General features: G+C 45.9%; 1 protein-coding gene across 2 annotated transcripts in view; it reads left to right on the forward strand.

Annotated features, from left to right (window-relative positions):
- PTGFRN (prostaglandin F2 receptor inhibitor) overlaps positions 1-27561 on the forward strand; it is a 378388-nt gene that overhangs the window by 123124 nt on the left and 227703 nt on the right. For both annotated transcript variants that reach the window (XR_011194649.1, XM_069202804.1), the window contains exons 2-3: positions 1572-1937; positions 17860-18285. Coding sequence is in view for 1 of the 2 variants with exons in the window: in XM_069202804.1 (XP_069058905.1) it covers positions 1572-1937; positions 17860-18285 (792 nt within the window). In the remaining variant the exon portion in view is untranslated. The remainder of the gene's footprint in view (positions 1-1571; positions 1938-17859; positions 18286-27561) is intronic.

Raw genomic sequence — 27561 nt, forward strand, 5'->3', positions numbered from 1 at the left:
TTAATAATTTAGTGATCTCCATTTTGTGTTATTGTTTGCCTACTCCTTGCTGCTTTTGGAGTATAATGAAATATCTAGAGCAGTGGTTCCCAACCTGTGGTCCGGGAACCCCTGGGGGTCCACGAAGCCTCCTCAGGGGGTCCGCGACTGCTTATAAAATTAAATAATATTAACAGTTTAGGTCCCCAATGACTCTTGGGGGGTCCAAGGGTTCCAATAATGATTTAGTGGGGGTCCCCAGGTTCTAGTAATGATAAAATGGGGGTCCACAGAAGTCAAAAGGTTGGGAACCACTGATCTACAGATTAAGTAATCAGGTCAGTGGGTGTACATACCAGAATATTGATTAGATAGAATGTATGTCTTGGGAGTAATGAACACATTCATGTATGAAGTTGTGGTTCTAAACATGTGCAGATGCCAGAAACTCAGCGAAGTTTGGTCATGCTAACCAGAGATGCACGATTTCTGTTTGTTTACATTTTCAAACAAATGACAAACTTAGGCCAAAACTTTACACGTCGCATTATCAACCTCAAAATGGGGTTCGACTTTTAGCGTTTGTAAGTCCTGGATTCACAAGGTGCTTTTTCACATTTTTTTCGACAATGTCTGGCGGCCCTTTTTACTCAGTCACTGGATTTCATTTTTAGGGATTTGGGCGTTTTTTGTTTTTTTTGGTAACATGGAATAAGGGGCCAGTTTACTTCTTAGGCAGACACATGTTGCCCAGCATTGTTGCCAAGTTTGTTTTTATTTTCTGTTCTGCATCTCTGTTTCTGTAATCTTGGTTGACGAAGAGTAAAACAGCACCATTTAAAAAATATATTGTAAAACACGACACGTGCTCCGACTTTGTCGAGTTGTACTGTGGCCAACCCTGTCCCTGCACAGTGTTGTTTTACGCGGGGGGGGGGGGGGGGGGGGGGGGAGAGAGAAGGGGGGGGGGTGTTGGGTGCTGCGTTCTTTCAGTGTTTGTTTCTCTTACTTTCCCGGGAAAATCTGAAATAAATTAATTCACAAGGTTTCTATTTCTGTTACATTAACTATTTTTTGCAAATAACTCTCCTGCAATTGTTCTGAAAGGCTCATTGCAAATAATATGAAATATTCAGTGTTTTGACACATTTAGTCAGTTGTAGAGAAGCAAGTCCCTGCAGTCTCATACACCCCTCCCTGCTTAGGAAGCGGGTCTGATGGCCGTGCCCGTGTTTGGAGTGAGCACTTAAGTGCCAGGGAAGCCCCCACACCCACCAGGTTTATACATTTGTGTGCCCTCTGCCACATTCATTACCCTCCTGCCCAGAGTCTTGCTTTCTCAGAGTGACTGTCCGCTGTTCTCCGCCCATGGCATTTTGAATTTATTTCTCTTATTGTTCTCTTTAGGACTTTTAAAGGTGTTCCTGGGGTGCACTCACCCTGTGACAGTATTAGAAACCTGGCCTTGTTTGAAAATGATCAATATTTCCAACTTTCTTATGCTGCTCTTAAGTTGTCACATGTGGAGAAAGGCAGTCTCTTTCAGTGTGTCCTGTGATTTTTAACCTGGAACGTCTCTTCTGTCCTTTCAGGTATCTGCATAGGGCGAGTGGTAAAGGTCCCTGCTGGGCCCCTTCTGCGGGTTGAGGGCACGGAAGTGGTCATCCCCTGCGAGGTGAGCGACTATGAAGGACCCCTGGAACAGAACTTTGACTGGCAGGTGACTCGATCAGCGGGCCTGGAGGGCGTGGTGAGCACCTGGGACTCCTCCTTTACGGATGTACCTTACCGGGACCGCGTCCGTAGCGGGGCGATCGAACTACGGCGTACCAACAACAGTGCCGTGGAGCTACGCATCAAGGACATCTTGTCGAGCGACCAGGGGGAGTACAAGTGCTCGACACCCAGCACCGACGCCACAGTCCGGGGCAACTACGAAGCATCTGTGCACGTTAGAGGTAAGTCAATCAATCAAGGATTTATAAAGCGTGGGAAATCACCTGTGAGGGTCTCAAGGCGCTGAAATGTCATGGGACGTGCCGAATGTTGGGAGTATATGTGCACCACAGAGTGCCACCACTGATCCCTGTGGTAACCACAGGCCTGCCGGATTACTGTGGTATCTGAGGTACTACACATGGTTTTCTGCTGCAGGAGCAGGGGCTGCACAGTGGTCCGTGGGGGTCTAGCCTTATAGAGATGGCACTGTAGGGGCTGCACATAGTAGTCTAAAGTTTTTAGATATTAGCACTGTCGTGGAGGTAGGCAGGAAAGCAAGGGGCATGCCCACAACATTAGTGTGTCTGTAGTCCAGGGCGCAGCACCATAGTAATATGGCGCAGGTTCCTGACCCTAGCGGTTAAGAAGCGCATGAGTGGGATTTAAGGACCAGTGGAAAGGGAAAGGATTGCAGATTGTGAGGGGTACTTAAAACTCAGTATTTTGTAAAATAACCATGTTTTAAAACCTTAAAAACAAAAGTGTATCTTTGTGTTTTTGTCTGAGTAAGTATTTAAAAATCCCAGGTGAGATCCGACAGACCCCTTGTAGCCAAATGAAATCTCATGTACCCATCTATTTATTAAATAATATATTTATTAGGTGGTGTAACACCCCTACCCCCAAAAGTTATGCCCCTGCCTGACCCACAGCAGGAGCTGGACAACAGATATGTAGGGTTTTGTTCCATCTTTTATGTCACTGCTCACTCAGAAAGCCTCTGAAGTCAAAGGTCAAATGAGACATCCCTGAATGAAGTCAGAATAGGTCGCAAAACCCCAGCTGACATCATCAGACAAGGGAACATTCGAGAAGGCCTGTTGGTGGTGATGCTGGACTTGGTGAGGAGAACTATTTTCTCTACACTCCAAGGCCCCTTTAGGTCTCCAGTGCCAAGAAGAAAACTTCCAGAATCGAGGCGGAACCATACACCTCATGGCTGGTACCACGAGTGAAGTAGGTATGGGACACAATGTCTTAAAGATGGACTGGTGGATCACACTTGGTGTAAAAAATACTTTGAGGGTTATCTTTTCCACTACAGAAAAATAACCAATACATCTTCTAACCTCTCCAGTAACGCAAAAGGATGCCACGATTTAACTAAGACAAGGAGGCCTGCATTGGACACACAATTACCATGAGTTATTAACACAATTGTTTTAAAGTTCTTATGTGAACTGTTTTGTATAGTGCTAAGGTAGCTAGGAGAATATTTCACAGCACTATGTATATCAAACTATAAGCAGAGTGTTGTTATATCAGATATATTTATGTAGTTCATATTTAATTGACGTTCGTATGGCCTTGCGGTGGAGGCTGGTTTGGTACCCTTCTGCTAGGATTCTGATAATTCCATCCCAGAAGAGACTGCCTTGTTTTATGAGCTGTAACCACAGTGGTGTACTCATGGCTGCGTGGTTGTTCACGATAGATGTGCTAGTGATCGGTCTACGATCTATGTAGTTTATTGGGAGTGGCCCCAGGTCTTGTCAAGGGCTTGACCATCCCTTGGCTTGGTATGAGCTGTTAATTTGAGGTTGTGAATGTTGGGGTCCAATGGTCTCTCTCTGGTCTGCCTTGGCTGTGTATAAGGACCCCAGTTTAGCGGCTCTGTTTTTGGTTGATGTACCATATATCCGACCTATGAGAAACACTGGAATGTTGAGAGCTCCATTGAAGACAATGGAGAGGCTCAGGGCCATTAATAGCTGATACGGACCGTCTGCTTATGACACAGCAGAATTGAAAACAGTGATACTCAAAGTAGGGCCCAGGGCTGCAAGTGACCCTCCTGACTTTACATGCGGAGCCCTAGTCAACAGGAGTGCTGGGCTGCTGTTTCCGGACTCAGCATGAGTCTCTTCAAAATTCAAAAAGTGTGCTCATTTACAAGAACTGTTTCACCTTAGTACATCAGATTATATCAGTGCATTGAGATGTATTTGTAAGTGGAAGTTTTCAAACATGTATTTAGGAACATTAATGCTTTCCCCCTCTCCCCCTGAACAACAATTCCGATAGTCACTTAAGAGGCTAGTCACCCTATGGGTGGCCGGGGATGCTATTAAACATCAACAGCATTATAGCTGATTAAATCATACACAGGAGAAGGTTTTGTACAGCGCACATCCTGAAATCAAGAATTTCAAGGTTCCCTTATATGTGATAATGAAGAGAAATGAGGGAAAGTCCAATAAAACAATTGCCTAGGATCACACAATTTGGTTAAGCGAGGAAGCCAGGATTGATCCTAGGTTTTCTGGTTTCATACTGTGTAATTCAGCCGACTATATGTACATGTTTTTCTTCCCCTACACCCACCTTACCCCCATCCCCCCAACACTCCCCAGACTGCCACCATGCTGACATCAATGCGGCCTTTGTTCACACCCAGAACAAACTTTCTGGCTCCTGTGAAAATGTTTGTGAGCACCCACGATTTGAAACATTCTACCATCAGTAGGTGGTATGTTCTAATAGTCGCACATCCATTCTGCCTCGGGCAACACCACATGTTTAAAGCCATCTCCCTCGTTTAGGGCCCTTAACAACTGGTATAGCCCTCGGCAGCCGGATATGACGCAGTAGTGTACACCTTGTGTCCAGAGTGAAGCCCAGCTGTGTGGCAGACAAAAACAGAGCGTGAGGCTAAGTAGTGAGAGCAGTAAAGGGGAAAGGGGGGTTATATGTGTCTCCAAGGTGAGGGAGGGTGCTTCATCTGACTCCATGTATGTCTAAGCAAAATACACAATAGAACCAACAATTGTGGAGAGGTAATTATGTTTACAGACGCACCGAACAGGTGGCGGCCTTTTTAAAATAGCCCATCCACGGTTTAAATAGATGCGTAGAGCAGAAACTGCCCGGAATCACCTGCTTTTCAGAAAGGGACTCGTGTTTTGCTTTCTAAGTTGAATTATTAGAATAGAATCAAAGCTATGGACCTATTGGGGCTCAGTCTGACACAGGAAGTGAACCCGTGACTCCGCCACGGACCCACGCAGGGTGGATGCTGTTCAGACAGCCTTTGACACCCTGGGCTGCACAAGAGGCACATCCACACACACATCCCACCATACTACACACACATCACACCATACACCACACACATCCCACCATACCACACACATCACACCAACTACACACATCCCACCATACCACACACATCACACCATACACCACACCAACCACACACACATCCCACCACACACACATCCCACCAACCACACGCACACACCACACCCAACCACACACACATCCCACCATACACCACACACACACATCCCACCATACTACACACACATCACACCATACACCACACACATCCCACCATACCACACACATCACACCAACTACACACATCACACCATACACCACACCAACCACACACACATCCCACCATACACCACACACACACATCCCACCATACACCACCCACACATCCCACCATACACCACACACACACATCCCACCATACCACACACATCACACCAACTACACACATCACACCATACACCACACCAACCACACACATATCCCACCACACACACATCCCACCAACCACACACCACACCCAACCACACACACATCCCACCATACACCACCCACACACCCCACCATACACCACACACACACTGAAATATGGGAGATTCGGCTGGCAAGAGACCACACGTTAGGTCATCGCGGCGGTCAGGGGGGGCGGGCAGAACCTTCTTGGAGGTCACCTGAGCATTGATCAGAAAGGAGGGCTGTATTACTGCATCCTGCTGACCAGGCAGCGCTGCGTCTAAAAATATTCATTACACCGGTACCGAAAGCAGACCCGATGCCCAGCAATGATGTGCAATTTATGTAATCTGAGTGCGCAAACCAAGGAGAGGCAGAAATCAGTCTCGTGGATGGAGACATGTCCGCAAGTGGCGCCCCTAAGAGTGGAAACCCTTCCCAAGGCAATGAGGCATAACCAGTCTGAGTTAAGCCACTATTTAGCTGACAACAAAGGATGAGTGTGGAACACATCTTCTGCCAAGAAACCTAAATATTAGAGCAAGTCTAAAACTGTAACAAAAGTCATTGTACCCCCAGGTCCTTCAGTCTGATGGTGCCAGGGTTGTAGCATTCGCAGTCCTCGCTCGGTCTCAGGGTTACCCTGGATTGTGTCCAAGCCCTTCGTCTCAGGCTCCTTGAAGTTCTGGTTCCCTGACTTTCTCTCATTTATTTATCATCACCACCTGCTCTCTCCCCTCCTCCTGGATGAAGGCAGACCCGCTCCCTCTGATGTTTGTTTGGGGTTTGACCCCTGTTGTGATACCATTCTCAGAACTGCCCATCTAAAGACTTTGTAAAATGCTGAGCAGCATCAGTCCTTCTGAGGTCTACCTACACATCTTAGAGGTGTCCAGTGCAGGTCCAGGCGGGCAGGATCAAATCTAGATTTACAAAGTATACGCTTCAAAAACATCTGCATACTAATGAATGTGAATGGAAATAATTTCAAATGTGATGATTTTGAAAATCTGGCATGGAAACGCCCTTCCTAGATTTTTGCCCGACCTCCCCACCCCCACCTTAAATGATTAGACTAGTCCAGGCTGGGAACAAGGATTGACAGCCTCCTGCAACTATTCCTTCTCAGGCTAGCTGTATCATAAAATCCTTTATGGACAAGTAGGTCTGTCACTTGCTCCATAAAGTCGTGTTCAACAGTGGTCCTTGAGGACAGGCAGGGCTTAATTTGTGCTGGTGGTTTCCGGTGCTTGCCACCGGCACTTAATTGCCAGAACCAGCACTTATGAGAGCTGACACATGGTGGTGCTGTTTCTGTAATTTAAAGATGAGCAGAACAACAGTTGTTTATTAATTCAATATAAATTACAAATAGGGCTCCCGGTTGTATGTTTTTTTTTTTCTTTCTTTTTTTCAACGTTTCCATCTGTATTTATCCATATTTATTTTTTGGCCGTTTTATTAGTATTTTTCATATTTATTTTGTGGTTTGCAAATAAGTGGATTAAAAAATGGTACATTTCTATATTTATTTAACTGATAAACATGCACTCGTACTTTGAAGCTAGTCGAGTTTTAGCAAAGTCAGCAGCCAAATATAGCAAAACACTACACCCACAGGTAAATATTAGCAATTTACTACAAATATATTTTAACAAATGCTTGTATTCAAAGATATCTCAATAATCTGTTTTTTAACTCCCCATGCTGTCTGCTCATCTGCTGTCTTGGAATTCACTACAGACCACAAGGAAAGTTACTAATTGGAAGCACACTTTTCAGTATTTATCCGTTTTAAAAAATAAATACTGACGGGAAACACATTGTTTTCTGTTTGTATTTATCTGTAAAAATCAGTAAAAACGTAAAACTGGGAGCCTTAATTAAAACATTTAATACCTGTCACCCAAGTCATTTTTATAGTTTTGGGGGCCTCAAAGTCTAAATTGTCACACTTGTGGCAGTGTGGTGGTTAGCCGGCGTGAAAGTGCTGTCCACGCCACTGCACGCTGGGGCAATGGGTGGTGCGGGCTGCCGTGGCCTCCTGACAAGGGCCCTGGCACTTATATTTTTTACAGATTAAGTACTGCGGACACAGGATCCTGGACAGATGCTCAGGGCATCCAAATGAGATACATTTGCATCCCGAGACCTACATCTGAATCATTGATGATGTCAGTGGCTCTCCTGACAGTGAGATTGCATCCCACGAGGACCACGGGTAGATGCAAGGCTTTCAGTCTGCCTCAGATCTCACGCGCTGCAAAGACAAGGTCATGTCTGACAAAGTCCACAGCACACTTGTTACCACTGGCTGTGACAGCAGGTGTCTGGAAAGGTACAGAGAACAAGAATGCTCCTGCATCCTGGGACATGTCAAACATTGGAACCATTCCTTTGTTTGAATTTTTCCATAAATTGTGAGTTGAGTTTTGGGAAAGAACATTTAAGTTAAAGGTGTATGGAGTATTGTTTGACTGTGAATGCACAAACCTCTGCTTCCTGCAGCCTATTGGACATTCTGTGGCGGCCACTAGGCTGGGTGTGGGCAGGCTGTGCCACGAGGTGTGTCCTGTGTCACTCAGTACAGATCTGCTATCCAGCAAGAGTGGCAGTTTCACTCGTGTTGAGGGTACCCCCACCAATACCACCGATCACTGTGGACTGGGCTAAAGGCAGGACCAAAAGAATTATGCGGCAGGAGAGGGCCAAAAGAATTATGCGGCAGGAGCGGGCCAAATTATGCAGCAGGGCTGACTAAATTATGCAGCAAGAAAAGGCAAATTATGCGCCGTACTATGGCACATTGTCTGATAGTATTACTTCATGATTTCTTATTTTTTACACATTAGTTTAACATTGGCTTGGGCATACGTTGCACCTCAGTTTAACACCTAAACATGTAATAAGCAATAGAGAGGTGAGAAGTCAACCTTTGCAAAGGACCTTTGACAAAGCAGCAGCACATCTCTCTGCGATTTTAGTAACTTTGGATCCATTTGTGCTAGAAAAAAATGTTTTTGTTAAAATATGCTAAATATGCAGCAGATGATGGCTTGTGCGGGAGATGGAGCAGAAACATAATTATGTGGAAAACACAGTGGGCGCACAATCGCATAATTCCCGTGGCCCTGCTTATAGGGCCATCAGGCAGCGCCTGATGAGCTGGTCTTATGGACCGGTGTGTGGATCGCTTTTAGCAGTTGAGGGCCTGTTTCATGGCCAGGTGGGCTGGCTTTTTACTGTTGATTTCCCTGATATTACCACAAGCTTTGGCTATAGAAAACACAAATGCTTGCAGTCTCCGATACCTTGCAAAGTACTCGTACAGCATGTCCCTATAAGTTTAAAAAGAACCTGGTCTGCATATGTGGGCCACTTTTTTTAGCCACCTGGTTCGCTAATGGGGGGCACTTTTATTTTAGTGCTCGTACCTATTTTTGTGTCCCAGTCCCACCCTGCCACCCTTTGCTACTGGGTCATCACTGGAGAAGTACATGGGTGCGGGACTGTAGGCAAGGCCTTCTGCCAGGGCCTACAGGAGAGGACCAAGGCTGTCTCTGGAAAGCCTGATGGAGTCCTGCTGAGGCTTCACGGTGGAGCTCGGAGTTATTTGAACGGTGCAATATTAGTACAGAATCCCAGTTATTATGCTAGGTACGCGTGTGTGGTAGTGCGTACATGTGTAGTGTGGTGGTGTCCGTTCATCAGTTTGGATGTCTGTGTGTCTTGTAGTTGAAGTGCAGAACCACAAACTTTGTCTTAGCCAGTTCTGAAGGACATTTCCTAAGACGGGGTCTTTGAAAGGAGGTTCTGTAATGTCTTGGCAGCGCTTGGCCCCATCTGTGGGTCTTAGAGGAAGAAAGCGCTTTGCATCCATTGCCTGGGCTCTAAGGAGCTGAGCTTGAGTGAGGGTGAGTTACAAGTTGAATCTCTGGGTGAGTTTACTATTAGTGTCAGGAAGCTGGTGAAACCGTTAAACCCTCAGGCTCATCTTTAGTAAGGTACCACAGTGTCATGTGCACGTGACCAGAAACAGGGGCAAGAACACGGAGTATGTGATTTGAAACATATACATTTGTAGCCTGTAGTGACTGCACATAAGTAGTGAGCAGAGGCACAGGAGTAAAGTGTGTGAAGATCTAATCCTATCAATGAGCTGCCTTTGTGGGCGAGAGGACAGGGTGAGGGTGTGGTTAATACATGAAGGTGATTATAATTGTATTTATATAGCGCTTACTACCCCTGATGAGATGTCAAGGCGCTTTTCGACGAGTAGCACGCTACTCCGGAACCCTCAAAGGATTAGTGGTGGATTACTATCAGGAAATAAGAGTTAATTTGAGCAGTGGACAAGCTCACTTGAACCTCCGCTTGGTGATGATGAATTGACCTAAGAGGTTTGTTCTGGTGAAACTCACACTGTTTGGGTGGGCGGGGGGCACGTGATGAGAGGATAAGGGACCAATCCGCGTCTCTTTGCCACATTAGGTAAGCTCATGAGGATGTCTGACTTAAAGAAGACGTCTTGCTTGATGTGCTTCTAGTCTGAAGGCATCACTCCTGGAAGATGATACCTTGTGCATTGTTGTACCGTGTGGGCAGAGAACACTCAAGTACTCCTGATCTAGTGGAGGAGGAGTAATCAGAAGAGGTTTCCAATTTCGTAAGGTTTGTAAGGCGCAAAAAGATTTAAACAAGCATTGGTAATGCCAACAGGTCCGCCTGTAATTTACCAACAGATGTGAACAGGGCACTCACAAATTATGCTCGTGTGCACTATATGCACAGATGTGTTTTTTATCACAGGTTTGCCAATGCTGGGAAAAGTAGCAAAAAATAGATTTAGATTTCTCTGTACAATGGGTATAGGAGGAAAAGATCACAATGTGACAAACCACATAACTGAGTTTTTTTCAGATTTTGAATACTCCCTCTTGCATTCTAAAGGAAGTGCTTCGTGTGAGGCGGAGTGGTCTATCACCAGCGCATAGCATAAGTGAGAGAGCAAATAATCCTCAGGACAGAGCCATAAGCCCACTCAATGCATATTTTAAAGAACTGTTTAAAATCTGTCATCCATACAGCTGTGCTGTCAAGCCAGACATTGAAAGGGAAGTTTACCTAAATTATATAGGACATTATTACGAAACATTTAGAATAGTCAGGCACGAATATTTGGTGTATTTTGTCATTCACAGAATTACTACTTTGGGTATCATTTAAATATGTGGGAAGCTGTAAACGTCGTTTTCAGTGCATTTAATGCTGTTTTTGCATTCAGACAAAAGTACTGCATTCAGTGCCTATTAGTACCAGAGCACAAACAAACAGTCAGGGCTAATTTTGCATCAATAACAGCTGAAAAGGTGACGGTATCAATGCTTGAACATTTCCCTTAGTTTGTTGGTAATGTTATGATAACCAGTTGTGGTAACCGTATTACCAAATTGAGGCATTGTCATGGTAACCAGGTGTGGTAACAATGTTGCTGAATTGTGGGATAGCAGCAGAATATTCGACTTTCTGTCAAGGACTCTATTAGTGGGCGGTGCTCATTTCTCCCAATGGCAATTCGGCACAGCAGCACGGCCCCACGTCCACTGATGCCCCAAAAATGCTCTAACTCTTTAAAGAGGGAAGGGTTCTGTGTTACTCGACCCCACTAAGGGCCTTATTGCAACACCCCTGATATCATCCGGGAACTCATTCCTAGAGTTTACGGTACCGGACTCATTGACAAGGTGGGTGGAGGGACGAGGCGATAGCAATAACCGGGATCACGAGGGGGACCCCAAGGGTGCCTTAGAAATAGGAATTACAGGGGGATCGGTTGCTTGATTCAGAGTTCTTCCCCAGTACTTTACCCTTAGGCTCCCACTGCCTCCAAAAGTCACTCGGCTGAGAGGACGTAAGTAGTTTGTAGGGTTCAGGAATGGGTAGCATTAAGAGTAGCAAACGTCTTTTAGAATTCAGAAAAGGATTGCGTAAAAGGGTAAAAGGGTAGAGCTTTTAGGGTTCACAGAAAGTTAGAAAGGTAGCGTTACAGGGTAGTTAGGGTTTTTAGGGTTCAGGGATGGGTACTGTTATAGTGTAGTAAGGGGTAGTAGGGGTCATGCATGGGTAGCTTCAAGGGGTAGTAGCTGGCTTTAAGGTTCAGTGAAGAGTAGCATTACGAGATAGTTAGGGTTTTATTGGGTTTAAGGGTAGTAAGGGGTTTTCAGGTTCGGGGTAGTGTTAAGTGGTAGAAAAGGGTTTGAGTTCCGAGAAGGGCACCTTGAGGAGTACTGGAAGGCTTTAAGGTTCAAGGAAGGGTAGCATTAAGGGGTAGTAAGGGTTTTCAGGGTGCACGTTTGGGTAGAATTGGTGGGTAGTAGGGGATTTTAGGGGTCAGGGAAGAGTAGCGTGAAGGAGTAGTAACAGGCTTCGAGGGCTCCGGGAAGAGTAGCGTGAAGGAGTAGTAAGGCGTCTCAGGTTTCATGGAAGTGTGGCTTTTAAAGGTTCTTTCTAGAGAGCAGAGATCGATGGGGGTGGCAAGGGTTTTTAGGGTTCAGAGAAGGGTAGCTTAAAGGGGTAATACGTGTTTTTTAGAGGTCGAGGAATGTATCATTGATGGAGTTTTCCACTGAATGGTAGTATTAAGAAAAAGTAAGGATTTTCAGGCATTAGGGAAGAGTGATTTAAAAGTGCATTATGTAATATATTACATTTGAAGTAAATAAAACATAACATTAATACAATATTAATACAAGTAAAATAAATATTATATTAGTAATGTAATTCTTAAAAATGAAGTAATAAGTGTTTGGGGCAGAGGATAGTCTCTCCAGCCCATAAATCTTAAAACTAAGCACCAGAAAGAAGTAAAGACCATTCTCTCTTGAAGTGCCACGTCAAGGTATGTCTGACGCTGGTGATTGAAAGTGAAGGTGAGAGGTCCCTAGGACTGCAATACAACAACACTTCCCTCTTGACTGGCATCCGCCCACCTGTGCTGCTGGCAAAGAAGAACAAATGGAGTGATTATCTAGGAGACATATATCTTTGCAGTGGTGTGTGTTTGACCTAAATCTCAACCTTTGTAACACAGCAGGTAGACTTTATAACAATCTCTTGCTCACTCAACTTGATGTAGAAAGGATTACAGCTCTTAGAGGGTAAGTACGTTTTCTGTGGCAGCACACAGCTTCTGCTCAATCAAAACATGTACTCCACTCCACCAAAATGTGAGTGGAGTCAAACCCTCTGTCTGTAGTAGTCATGAAAGCTCTTTTTTAGGTTTATCACATAAGTTAGTGTGACATCTGCACTACCAAGCCGGATCTCAAAAGCTGCATTTATCAATTTTATTGTGCGATATCGTAGGAAATTGGGCTACTGGTTGAGGGAGGTGAAACCCTACCAAACAGCCACAACAATTCTAGTCAGGGTGAGACACAAACCAAAAATTAACCTGTGCTGAACCCCCTGGTAGCTTCCCACAAAAGCAGTCAGGCTTAGCCACACTTCAAACGAAAAACATAACACCCGAAAACTCCCACACCAATTTAGAAAAATAGAGTGCATTTTAATAAATTATATGGCACCAGCATGACAAAAATCCAATCCGTAGAATTGAAAATATGTCATTTTAAAGATTTAAGGAAAGGAGAGCGCCTAAGAGCACAAAGCCTCACTTGCGGCCATCTGGTCGTGCAAGAGGGAGTGTGAGTCACAAGTTCAGGCCAATCGCAATGGAGCGCAGACCGGATACAGGTGCCAGGTTAGTCCTGCTGAGTTACCTTCTGAAGTCTAGTGTGAAGAGTCAAGTATGTGGTGCAGGGGGCCCTGAAGGACAAGGGGAAGAGCTTAGGATGGTTGTCGCTATAGAGCAGAGAGCAGTCAGGGTGTCGTGGACGGCCCTTGCTGGAGATTTTCGTTGGCAGTCACTACGGGCTGTTGATACAGCAGCGCAAAGTGCCGATCTCACATTGCCGGATCTTCACTGGTGGTCGCTTTAGTGCGAAGAGTTGGGTTCACCGAGGCTTCGCATTGGCTGTCGGCAAAATCTTGGCACAAACAGGCCCACTTGCTGTCATGAAGATCTGAAAATGTAAGGATTTCTCTAGTGGTGGGCGATGAACTCCGCTTGTTGAATTTGTAGAGTTTTTCCCACTCTACATAGAGCGCAGAGTTCCGAAAAACTCCACATAGTGGAGTTTTTTCCTCGCTCGTGCTCCTCAACGATGAGTTGGCGAGCGCGAGCAAGGAAAATCTTACTCAAGACCACTTCTTGGCGAGATTTCTCAACGCAAGTGGTCACAGTATGGTTGCAACTGCTCACGTTGAGAAACCTTCCGTTCGCATTGAGGTAGCTGCAGCTCGAGTAGAAAATCAACTCGAGCGGCAGAAAAGAAACCGCACCCTCTTGTGCTGCACGGGGAGCAGTTTGCGCTGATTTTTCAGCACGGGACAACCATCTGGCACTAAAAATCAGCACAGACGGCGTGATCTAATGCGCTCCGCTGCTTGTGGAACTCCGTGTAGCGCAGCCGAGTTTTTGGGGCCCTTCAGGGAGCTTCGCGTAGCACAACTCTGCGAACTCTGCCCAGGCCTAGATTTTTCCTGTGATATATTCAACTAGTGCCACACCATGGGTGTGACCTAGGGGCACCTCTTGGGGATCAGGAACGCACTCGAGCAGAAACCAGCAGGGCTCAGGCAGTTCCAGTTGCAGGTCCAGACAGCAGGTCAGCGGAGCAGATGCAGGGAGGTCTCTAGAGCTTGTAACGTCCCTGTAGCTCAGAATAGGTCAGTCAGCCCACCCTTGGAGACACTTCAGCCTGGGATGAAGTGTGCAGGTCCAGTCTTCCTTCTCAGCAAGCAGAGCAGGCCTCAAGCAATGAAAAGTGACATTTTCAGAACTCCGACTTAAAATTTGATTTTACTATTACATAGGGTTTTAAATTGCAATTGTTTAGAGACCAAACTTGACTTTATTACCTGCCCGAGTTAAAAAAATTACCACTTATTAAATGTTATAAGTAGGGCTCCCGGTTTTCCTTTTTTACTGATTTTCACACAAAAGTGCAGACAGAAGGGCCTTCTTTCGATGATTTTCTACACTGTCGGTCATGATTCTCAGGCCAGTAGGGGTACGGATTGAGAGGTGGGGAGATGAAAAAAAACTTTAGATTTCCTAATTAAGCTTAAATAAGTACAAATCTATGGTTATTTATGCTAATCTACATGCAAGTGTTTTCAGATAATTCTGTTGCACTATATACTTTTGAAACGTTGTAGACATTCACATGTTAGTATAAATGTATCCTTTTAATAAATGTGGAAAAATACCCATTGCAGCTTCATTTATACATTAAATATTATGAAAATGGTTAAATACAGAAAAAATAAGCACAAAAATAGTAAATATGGATAAATAGAGGCGGAAATGTTGATAAAATAAAGACCATAAAACCGGGAACCCTAGTTATAAGGTGACTCAATGTTATCTTATGGGAGGGGTAAGCCTCACAGTAGTGAAAAACAAATTTAGGAGTTTTTCACTACCAGGACATGTAAAACTTAAAATACTTTTTAAATACATTGCACCCTGCCCTGCGGACTGTCAAGGGCCTTCCCTCAGGGTGACATATGTATTAAAAGGGAAGGATTAGGTCTGACAAAATGTTTATTTTGCCAGGTCGAAATGGTAGGTTAAAACTGCACACATGCTTCAGTGGCGGGCCTGAGCCACTTAAGGGAGTAACACAAATAGTGCTGCAGGCCCTCTAGTGGAATTTCATTTACAGGCCCTGGGCACATGTAGTACCACTTTACTAGGAACTTACATGGAAAATAAATGTGACAATTGGCTGTAAGGCAAGCGAGCACAAGCACTTTAGTTTAATTTGCAGTGTTAAAATGTGCAGAGTCCTGAAGGCCAACGAAAACACTTTCAGAAAGCAGGAGGATGAATGCAAAAGGTTTGGAGATGACCTCGCAGAGAGGGCCAAGTCCAACAGATGGTGTTCAGCAGAGAAGTCATGCAGTTATATGACATGTGTCCCCATCAATATGATTGGTTCGTCTCCACTGGAGAGTGTGACGAAGCGCCCATCAATATGATTGGTTCATCTCCACTGCAGAGCGTGGCGAAGAGCCCATCAATAAGATTGGTTCATCTCCACTGTAGAGTGTAGCGAAGAGCCCATCAATATGATTGGTTCATCTCCACTGCAGAGCGTGGCGAAGAGCCCATCAATATGATTGGTTCGTCTCCACTGGAGAGTGTGACGAAGCGCCCATCAATATGATTGGTTCATCTCCACTGTAGAGTGTAGCGAAGAGCCCATCAATATGATTGGTTCATCTCCACTGCAGAGCGTGGCGAAGAGCCCATCAATATGATTGGTTTGTCTCCACTGTAGAGTGTGGCGAAGAGCCCGTCAATATGATTGGTTCATCTCCACTGCAGAGCGTGGCGAAGAGCCCATCAATATGATTGGTTCGTCTCCACTGGAGAGTGTGACGAAGCGCCCATCAATATGATTGGTTCATCTCCACTGTAGAGTGTAGCGAAGAGCCCATCAATATGATTGGTTCATCTCCACTGCAGAGCGTGGCGAAGAGCCCATCAATATGATTGGTTTGTCTCCACTGTAGAGTGTGGCGAAGCGCCCATCAATATGATTGGTTCATTTCCACTGTAGAGTGTAGCGAAGAGCCCGTCAATATGATTGGTTCATCTCCACTGTAGAGTGTGACGAAGCGCCCATCAATATGATTGGTTCGTCTCCACTGTAGAGCGTGGCGAAGAGCCCATCAATATGATTGGTTTGTCTCCACTGTAGAGTGTGACGAAGAGCCCATCAATATGATTGGTTTGTCTCCACTGCAGAGCGTGGCGAAGAGCCCATCAATATGATTGGTTTGTCTCCACTGTAGAGTGTAGCGAAGAGCCCGTCAATATGACTGGTTTATCTCCACTGGAGAGTGTGACGATGAGTCCATCAGCATGATTGGTTTGTTTACCACAAAGTGAGTTTTAGTCACGGTCTAAGAAAAGACAATGAAGGAGAAATCTCCTATCGGGGCGAACATAAAAGGATGAGTTGGACACCGCCTTAGTTACCAGTTAGATCCTACGCTAACTGTAAACAGAGAAAGGGAACCAGAGGTAGCGACGTTGTGTTGAAGTTTGCTGGTAAACCTTATTTTGGCTTAAATTAAATGTGGTTTTGGTAACAAATGTGTTGAATTGTAGAATGTTATTTTTTTTATTTATTTTTTTTATAAAGCTATGATCCACAAAAATTGTTATTTAACAGAGGGTCACAGTCCATGTTCCTTAGTGATATCCACATAAAACATCTTGATGCTCTTAGGAACCCCAACTTTCTTAATTAAATGTGGTGGCAGCCCCAGCATACCCACTTCGTTCCCCAACTCCCTGTGCCTTACATCCAGTCTTGTATCAGAAACATGTCCGCCATGGCCGAAAGGGGCAACGTTTTACCACCCCCTCTCCTAAGAAGGGGTAATTCGTGCTTAATGCCGAATGTCTATTGTTTTTTAGTAACTATTAGAACATGTACCCTTCCCTTCCCTGTTCCTTTGATCTTGGGGTTAGGCTAATAAGAAAAAGGATCTAATATTGTGATTGAATAAATCCCAGAGTTCTAGGATGTCTGTGACTTGCTGCTAGAGTCATGCCCCCAAATATATGTGGATTTATATTTATTGGGGTTTGAGAGCCGTGTTTATGTTAGTATATTTATAAAACAATGCTTGTGATCTTAGAGTCAATGTGGCAACATGAAGTTAGGCTGCTGGTATAAGATGACAATACCGTGGCTATTTAAATTGGAATGTTGGGAGCTCCATTGAAAACAGTTGAGTAGCTCTGGGCTTCTAATGGCCGGTAGAAGCCCGGAGCCGCAACCTTCCAAAGTTGGTCACAGCTGTTGCTGTGAAGAAGGCCTCACAGAGCCAGAGGGCATTTTAATCCCCACGGGCTCCGTGAGGTCTTTGTTTTATTTATTGGGACATTCTGCCTTCTTGTGGCGTAACGTTCTAATATCTTTACAGCCCTCCGTAGCTGGGCTGTACTGGCATTAAAGTCCCACTCCCTTGTTAAAGGCCCTCACCTTCAGCTAGGGTCTTTAACGCTGTAGCGGGCCTTTAATGGCCGGTATAGCCCCTACGGCGGGCTATAAGGCTGTAGTGGCTTAGTATTGTAACCGGTTCTAGTTGACCCAGGTTTCAGAGTACATTGGGTACCCTGTGCCAGAGGCCTAATATGAAACTTTCTTCGTACAAGGTCTTCTTTTGGAGCTCACCAGTGGCTTTACTTGAGAATTTATAGTGATTGCTTCTTTCTTCTCTCCGCAGTGATCCCGGATGCCCTGAGAGTCAGCCGGTCGAAGTCTCGGTCCTTGGTGTCCCCAAACATCACTGAGGGGGGAGATTTCCAGTTACAGTGCTTGGCCTCCTCTGCCTCGGCTGAGCACACACACCTGGCTGTGGCCTGGGAAATCCAGCGGACTGGAGGCGGGCCCTGGCAAGAAGTCCTCTCTCTGAGTCACCAGGGGGCGCTTCAGCCCGGCCCCGAATACGAAGCCCGGAGTCGGACCGGTGGCGTCCGCCTGGATAAGACACCCGGTGACGCTTACCGCTTGATGGTCACAAATGCACTGCCTGAGGATGGGGGTGAATACCGCTGCGTGGTGCAGGAATGGGTGCAGGGGGCGGATGGATCCTGGCAGCGGATACAACAGAAGGAGCTGGACCTCGCCACAGTGGAAGTCAGCCCTATTGGTGAGTACGTAGCACTGCATGTGTGTACGCGCGCGTAGCTGCCCATCTCTTCGCTTGTGTAGAACAATTGGCCTCTGGTGCTGCACATCTGTTTGCCTCGGTTCCTTTGTCACATGACCCTTCCTGGACTCCATTACAAGGTCACCCTTACTGTGCGTGACGGTACTGTCGTGCGCATGTTTTAGATGAGGAGCGTTCTGTTTGGAGTTCAATGACTAGGTACACTGTCCATGTGCATTCCACTTGGCCTGTGATTTCCACTACTATTAAATGGTAGTTTATTGGAACCGCAGTGTATTTCAGTGTAGTTAATGACTCTTGATACTGTATTGATAGCCAGATCAGTGCACATACAAGATGGAACGGAGTCTGGACGCATCCTGTGATTCGTCGGCTAAGAGCGTTCACGTTCCAAGACGACTGGTGATTCCCTCTTGGAACAGGGAGGATGTCAACATGGACAAGGCCACTGCTTCTCAGCTGCAGACAGTGCGGTTTATTGCTATATAACTGATTAACGCTTTGTTTATACAAAACTTTGAATATTGTTCCTAGATGCTGGTGGGGAGGCGGGGGAGATGCAAAAGAGGTGCCATGAGAAAGGATGGGAGGGAATAAAGTAGAGGGAGTGAGGAAGGAGTGTTCAGGATGGTGTATCCTTCCCACACCTCCAAAAAAAACTAGTATCTTGCTGGGTAGTGTGTTATGCTTTTCTGACCTTGGAAGAAGGGTGCAGGAGAGATGATGGTCTGGGGGCAAGGGTCTCCAACCAGTAGCTCAGGAGCTACTGGTAGCTCGTCAGCTCCCTGGAAGTAGCTCATGGAAACCCATCCCTTTAGGTCTAAATGAGGGTCTGGGCACATTGAAGGAAATAGTGAGTCACATTTTCAGGCCCTTGGAGTCCCAGCGAAAAACACCAATGTCCGGTCTCCACACTAAAACAAAAACACACACTTACAGTCTGCTGCAGTCAGGTGGTCTGCAACATGACCCCATGCATTCCCACGCAGTGCATCAACGTTGAGTAGAGATTGGTCATGTTGTGTACCTCATTCTGTCAATCACAGTCTGTAAATTAACACTCGGCCATGAATGAATGGCAGAAGGAGCAAGAGTAGATTTGCTTTAGTGGGGGGCTGCAAGGAGTGATCCATATTTGTGATCTTATATGGGAAAGTCAGAACTATACTAACAGTGATAATGTTCATGAGTAGCTCAGGGTGATCTTCATTGGCCAAAAGTAGCTCCTGTCATAGAAAAGGTTGGAGACCCCTGGTCTTGGGGGATCCAGAGAGGGAAGGCAGCTGAAGTTGGGGCACTTGAGGGATGACTTGCGAGGAGTTGGTACATGGCGAGATTGCTTATGTAAACTTAGTTAAGTGAACCACAGAGGAAAGGTTTGGTTGAGAGGGTGCCTTGATCCAGTCCTACTCGTCTGCAAGTCCCACGGTGAGACATGGCACAGTGTGAGAGATGCTGGGGCGTCCTACCATGTCCCTTATATGACCTCTATTGACCTCTTCCTAGTAGATACCCTTTCCTGTGAGCCTGCAGCTGAAGGGGAGAGTAGAGCAGGGAGTCTATGGTTTTCAGTGGTGCACTCTATATGAGCCTGGGGAGACCTGTCAATCCATCCGGGAGCTTTGCATCTCATACAGGCCGAGGACCGGTCTGGAGTAAACCTGTTTATTTCAAAGGGACAAATGCTTCTAAATAGGTAAATGTTTAAGTCCAGACTGATGTTTACATTCCAGGTTAATGAATTGTAATGTTATTTTTTTATTAATTTTTAAAAAGGAGCTTAAAAAAAACTTTACATTCGAGTATTAACTCAAAATGTGCGCTCCGATGAGACGGCCAAGTCTCAAGGGGTCACTGTGTGATTCCCCGGGATCCCCATTTGTCTCATCAGATATCTGGTACAGCTATTGAAAGACTTGAGGATCACGGATCCATCAACTCAAAATCAATTAACCCCGGTGCAAGTCGATTGTCCTGGTTCTTGAAGATGGCCCATGGCTCTACAGAAGTATTGTGTATCTTCCTTGAAATTGGGAAGGGAAAAGCCTCCTTGTTCGAGACTGCAGGTCGCCCGCTAGGTTGGGTATTGGGATCTGGTTGACGGGAAAGTGACATTGCACCAGAGAGTTGTGTGGGTATCTCATGGCCTCGAAAACCAGCAGAAACAGTTCCTGAAATCCGGATCCCTTGTGATCCACGTGGTGAATTCTGTTTTTCAGCATGGATATTGTGGTCATTTATTGTCTTGGTGGCTGTGGGAGTTGGATTTCCTCTCCCCCTCCCTCTGTAGGCAGTGTATTATAGAATTTATACTTCCTAATTCACTATTACCCAATCTTCTGTATTATAGAATTTATACTTCCTAATTCACTATTACCCAATCTTCATTAGCAAGCGCCAGCTGTGCTCCTCAGTTTATCAACCATTGGGTGTTTTTTTTATATATTTGTGAAGATTTAGCTGATTCATTGTAAAAATAAAAGAAAAAATAAATGAGGCTTTTGAATTAGACCTGCAAAAGTTTACACAGGCAAAACGAATAATGTTTACCTTCTCACTGTGAGTAACCATGTAGTACTGGGTATCTCGTCTTTTTCCTGCCCATCCGGCTGGTATCAAGTGCACGTGAAACTATTTGAAGGAAAACCAGTCGCAGCTGGTGTCGGGGCAAAGGGGTGGGGGGAAACAAAGAAAAAGCTTCCCTAAATGCCCGCTGCATCGCCGCTCTTCTGGCTCTGTTGCAGGCACAGGCTCCCAGACTGCCCTATGACCAATCCTAACGCTGCTCTCATGCAGCTCGCAGCATGACAGCAGCATTGGGATTGGCCTGAGCGCCCTCGATCTGCGCTCCCAGGCAGACTGTGCGGCTGTTCCGATTGTTTGCAACCCACCAACGCAGCTCAGGTTGGAGACAGCTCAGTGCGCATGTCGGTTTGGCAGAACCCACATGCGCACTGACACCAGTGCTTTACTCTTTGTTTTTGAAGTTTTGCAGCTGCTGGTGGTGGCGGCACAGAGGGCAACGCTCCACCGCCATAGCAGAGGACCGCTAGGAAACATACGGGCCAAAAAAGCAAGAGCAGAGGACTCATTGCTTGTTTTCTGGAGTTTGTGGTTTTGAGTCTATAAAATGCAGTGGCCCCGCAGGCCACCAGAGGAGCTCGGGAGAGGGCCTGGAGTGAAACCACCGAAGCACTGAGCTGGAATGTGAATAAATGAGATTAGAAAGATGTGAGGGATCCTCTTTAGTGAGGTTTAAGCCGAAGCAGGCAGAGGTTGTCAATGCTGGCACAGCAAACAGTGACAAGTGGTAATCAGATTTCTTAGGCATTGCCCACTTGGCTCAGTAAATGGGTTGACAGGGGAGAGTGCCCCACAAGGAGAGATCGGTTAGAAAGAGGAATCCCCTGGGTAGCACAAGAGCTCATAAACTGCACACTACAGTATTACACGTGTGTTTATATGTAAAACACACTTTCCCCCAGAAGGGCATCTTGACACAGAAGTAGATGACGTGTACTGTTGCCCACCTCAACAGTACTCATTTTATCGACCTCTGAAGGATGAAAGGCTGCATTGGAATCTGTGACAACGAGGTCAAACAAGGGTTTCTACAGTTAGTGCATTAGTCCAATAGAAAAGGCTGGAAGGTCAGCCCTCGAGCGTTGGGGAATCTTCTACGTTACATAGCTATTTGACAACTCAATATTGTTATATGGGGGAACCCTAGGAACAGGTGGGGCAGGGCTGTAGTGCATCATACCTGTGAGTAAGCCATAGTTGTGTTCAGATCAGGGTTTCCGATACACCCCCGGATGTACCAAATAAACTGTAAACATAGCTCGTGTTCAGTGGCAGCTGCGGCCAGTACCGCTTGGTGGTGGAGTGCGAGGGGGGAGGGATGGTGGAAATAAATAAAAAATAAATAAAAAGACTTACCTGCCGCCTCGGCGTTCCTCTGCTCCTGTCACTCCTGCTGCCTCTGTGCTTGCTTTTCTCCCCACCCAATCCAGAGGCTTCTCTTGTGCTGTTACCCAACATGAGAGAGGCGCAGGGATTGGCCTGAGCGGGCTGAAATGCCGCTCAGTGAGGGACTGCGCTTGATCTCCACCCGGCTGTGCAACACAGCTCGGGTGAACATTCTAAGTGCGCATGTCGGTTAGGCAAACTGACATGCGCACTTAGAGCACTCCGACTACTCCTCCTCTTCCTGCTTTTGCAGGGGATGGGACCGCCCTTCACTCGACAGACTCGCTGAGGAAGTGAAAAATGCAATTGTAATAGTTTTATCATTTTATTTTTCTGCTTTCTGCTGCCCTTCAGCAGTGGGGAGACGCATCTCCGCCACAGCGAAGGGGCCGCCCCAGCATGCGATGTAAGGTATTTAGCAGAGAACTGACAAAGAGGAGGGGTTTTGCTAGATGTCATTTTGCAGAAGAAAACATGGATATTTCGCCTCTCAAGTGACTTTCTCACATCTCTATGTGGACTGGACTGCCAGCATGTCTTGTCAGAGGTGAAATATTTTTGTCTTTCAGCGTCCAGGCAGCACTGTCCGGCGGGGAAGGTCCTATAACCGCTCACATTTCTTTTGAGTAATTATGCATTTGGATGTTAAACTGATAGTAATGAGATGAAACCTTTGTCCACAGCATTAACTCTGGGGGAAAAAAGACATTTATGTAGCAATAGTATCACAAAATGTGCCACATTAGGTTTCATAATTTGCATGTTTTTGCCACATAATTTAGTCAACCTTGCTGCATATTGTGGCCCTCCTCTGCCACATAATGCCGTTGCCACTACCTATATCCATATCCTTAACTTAACTGGCAAACCACGGATAGGTTTCTCAACAAGAACTGGAAAATAAAGCTCTGTAATCCAGGTTTCATTTGATATTCTTGCTCGTTCATTCCCTAGCACTGTTCGCCTTTTCAAGGAAATAGTGTCTCGTGTTTTTGTGCAGCACGTTAGTCGCCTGAAGTGCCCACTGTGAGCTGAGGGGCCTCTAGGGGTCTGTGTGAGCGCAGGTTTTGTGGCAGGGTGTGATGGAGAGCTCTGGGGTTGAGGCTGAAAGCAATGTTCAGCAAACATCCCTCCTTGGCCTCGGAGCTCACAGGGCAGGGGTCAGGTGCGGTAATTGCAGTTCTAGCTGAAAGTTTGTGAGGGACCCGCACAGCTGTCACATCTAGACAGGGTGAAAGTAAATGCGGAAATGCAGTGCTTAGAGGCGGGTGTCTTCACTGTGTGTGGGGGGGGGGGGGGGTGAAGAAGATGTATGGAAGGGATTAAAAAGAATGTGCTGAAAAGGAAAGAGATGAGGCGTGGGAGACCCAGATGGAGGATTTCAGAAAGATGTGGGGAGAAAGTGTCTCACAGAGAGACTGCAGGGGAGGCGGTGTGAAGAGACAAACGCGAGTGTTTGAGACACTTCGAAGACCACTAACCTCTTCCACAGACCTGGCAATTTTTAATTCACAGTCTGCCTTCAGGGTTGAACCATTTTAAATCTAATTATTCGCAATATAGTTTATCTTATACAGCTAGCAAGCATTGGCAAAGCCAATAGTCCTAGCTTGTTTTAGGTGCATTTCTGTTGTTGTTGTTATATGTCGAGATGCAGTAACAGAAAGCTCACAGGGAAGCAGAGAATGCTGGTCGGGTGGCACGCTGTGGGACGCACAGGATTTTAGTAAACATGTTTATAGGCCCCTCCCACCTCCTCTTAAATACATAGGCCACACCTCTTGGACATTACTCTTCTTATCCACGCCCCTTTTAGAAACCCCCTACTTTTCTCATCCCATTGAAACCCCTGGGCATGTCTTCCCTGTGTTGGAAGAGGTGCATGGGGTTTGCAGCGGACAGCTGGGGGCTGGTTTATAGGGGGGTCGGTCGGGCATTCGTTGCTGAGGGTAGAGTAGAGAATTAGGAGGACAGGTGTGCTTTTAGCTCTTTCCAGGAAGGTCGAGGTGCTTTGGGGGGTCCAGCTCAGGTCCACGAGGGCCATTCTATTTTGTGGCTCAGGGTTTTCACCGCTCATTCCTTACACTGTCAGGCCAACAGTCGTGGCTCGCGGGAGTTAGAAGGTGCGGGGCAGCGCGCGGGGAGGGAAGATTAATAAAATGAAGAAAAAAAATGTACTTCCATGCCGCCGATCCTCCATCGGCTCCCAGCCTGCCCTGCGGCCAATCCCACCCTGCTCAAAGCAGCGTTAGGATTGGCTGGGTGCACCCAGCCAGGGCGCTCCCAGGCAGACTGGGAGCCTGTGCAGGCTCTCTCCAGACCGGCAACACAGTGCCGGGCTGGAGAGAGCACAGTGTGCATGTGTGTTTCACCAGCCTGAGACGGCCGGCCAAAATCACATGCGCACACTCCCCTCTCTGCTCGTCACCCCCGTGGCCCCACCCCTTTCACAACAAAAGGATAATAAATATAGTTTATTATCCTTTTGTTGTGAAAGGTTTGCAGCTTCTGCTGCTGGGGGCGGGAGGGGGGCATCTCTCCTCCGCCATAGTGGAGGAGCTGCCATTGCAGACTGTGGTGAATAAAGGTTTCGGTCCACAATAAAGGTATTATAAACAGCTTTAATGGTAATGCGCGACCTAGCGTCCAGCAACTCGGAGAAACAGCAAACTGTCATCTCCCGAATCCACTGAACACAAACATTCTGAAGAGCGCGCACCGAACCCAAACACAACTTATCCTCTTGCCTTCACATAGACTGTGTACAAAAGGAAATATCTAACATAAAACATAACTTAAACAAAAACAAGTTGTTACTTAATAATACAGTTTTTTTTTTTTTAAATCAAAAACAATTATAAAACCAAATCACTTCAAAATATAATCTTTAAGATAACCAGGACATCTGCGAGACCTCGTCAATTGCTCACAAACCACTCCTTCTGTTCGAGACTTCTCAATCTTTTGAGTTACACTTTGTGATTCACTCTCTCCAGCCTCAGAAACATAACCCCTACCAGGAGTAGATTCTCTACCTTCATTTCTTACAGCATCAGAATTAGTACTGTGACTTATATCTGACTCACCATCAACACTCCAAAAGAAAGAGCTAGAACATTCATCCTCCACCTGACTCGAAACACACTTCCCCCCCTTCTGATAAAGAGCCACATTTCTCACATTCCACTTCTCTCCTTCCTCAGTCTCAACTTGAAATCTTCCAACCTTCTTCACACGAAAGGGGCCTCTAAATTTTGAAACACCCGCTCTTACTCTACCTGACTTAACCTTGACCCAGTCACCCACACTCAATCCGTGATCATGCTGACCGGGAACACCCGTCTTGTTACTACCACCAGATGCAACCCACTCTTGAAGCCAAGAAGGAATCAATTTCGTCCCCATCGGTCTCCCCCGCATCACACTGAAAGGAGACACACCCATAGTACTATGAATCGTGGAGCGATATGCTCTTACCACATCAATTATCATCTTCTGCACACTACAGTGATTAGCCAAAGCTAGCTGTATAGTTCCCTTGATTAATCTGTTAACCCTCTCAACTATTCCATTACCCTGTGGGTAGTACAGAGAAGTCCTGGTGTGTCGCACTCCACAATTCTTCAAGAACAAACACATCTCATTCGAAGTTAACTGAGTGCCATTGTCCGTGATAAGAACCCTGGGAATACCTTCCTCCATGAAAATGTCTTCCAAAACTTTTATGGTCGTGGTCGTGGTAACATCATGTACAAATCTAACCACTAACCATCTAGAGTGAACATCCACAATAACAAAAGCAAAGCGCATTTGAAAGGGAACTTCCATTAGTGGACCAATGAAATCCAAACAAATCGTGTGCCAAGGTTTTCCCGGATCTTCAATATGGCCTTCCACCCTACCCAGTCCCACTTTCAACCTTTTCTCACTCTCTTTGCATAGTGCACACTGCTCCACCCAACACTTAACCTGCCCATCCAAACCAGGCCACCAAAAATTTTCTTTCAAACTTCTGCTAGTCATCCCCTGGCCCAAATGACCCTCATGAGCTAAAGAAAATAACTTAAACCTCAGTCCCACAGGCGGAACAAAACGTTCCCCTCGCATCAATACACTGTCCCCACAACACGACAGCTCATCCAACACATCCAAGAAAGGCCTGACAGACAGTGGAAGCGTACTCTCCCTTCGAATTCCCAAGGAAACTAATCTAAAAACACTTTTAAGGCAATCATCAACTGCCATCTCATTCTTCCATTCATCCAATGTAAATGTACCTAAACCCCATTCAACAACACTACCAATAGAGGCCACAGCATCATCTGTATCACAAGACTTTACCAACTGGGCATCCACCTTCTCCCAATCCAGAGACAACTTGGACAGACAATCAGCCTGAACATTTCTCCAACCCTGAACATACTCTACACGATACAGATACTCTTGCAATCTTGCAGAAAGTCTAGCTAACCTTGCTGACCCCTTACCAGCACCACCAGCCGATAATATTCTCAATAAGGGTTTGTGATCACTCCTTAAAGTAAACTCCAACCCCCACAAATACGTTCTGAAATGTTCTGTGCCCCAAACAGCCGCTAAAGCTTCCCGCTCAATAACAGAATAGTTCCGTTCCGTTTGTGTCAACGTACGAGACGCAAACGCGACTGTCTTCTTTTGCTTCCCATGAACTTGTGACAACACAGCTCCTAAACCAGTCCCACTGGCATCCACAGTCAGGATAGAACGTAAATTAATATCAAAAGCTGACAAAATACCTGCACTACAAATCTCACCTTTAATACGATTAAAACCATCCACTTGTTCCTCAAGCCAACAAAACTTAGTCCCTTTCCTCAACAACTTCCTTAGACACTCAGTCTTGCTCGCAAATTTATGTACAAACTTGGAGTAATACTCCACCAGTCCCAAAAAGGACCTCAACTGGTCTTTGTCAGCTGGTGCAGGTGCAAATTTGATGGCTTCCAACAGGCTTTTCTTCGGTTTAATACTGCCTTTAGCAATAGAATACCCAGGGTAGTCAATTTCCTCTACCAAGAAAATACACTTCTCCTTATTCAAGCTTAGACCAGAATCTCCAATGATCTTGAGTACTTTCCTCAGTGTGACGTTGTGCTCATCAACGGTATCACCCATCACAAGTATATCATCTTGAAAAAATAATACATCCTTGAATTTTCCAAACATCTGACCCATCAATCGCTGAAACACACTCGCAGCGGAAGCCAGACCAAAAGGCATGCGAGTAAATTGGAAGGTACCTTCCGG

Source organism: Pleurodeles waltl, chromosome 8 (genome assembly GCF_031143425.1).
Source record: "Pleurodeles waltl isolate 20211129_DDA chromosome 8, aPleWal1.hap1.20221129, whole genome shotgun sequence".
Taxonomy (NCBI): Eukaryota; Metazoa; Chordata; class Amphibia; order Caudata; family Salamandridae; genus Pleurodeles; species Pleurodeles waltl.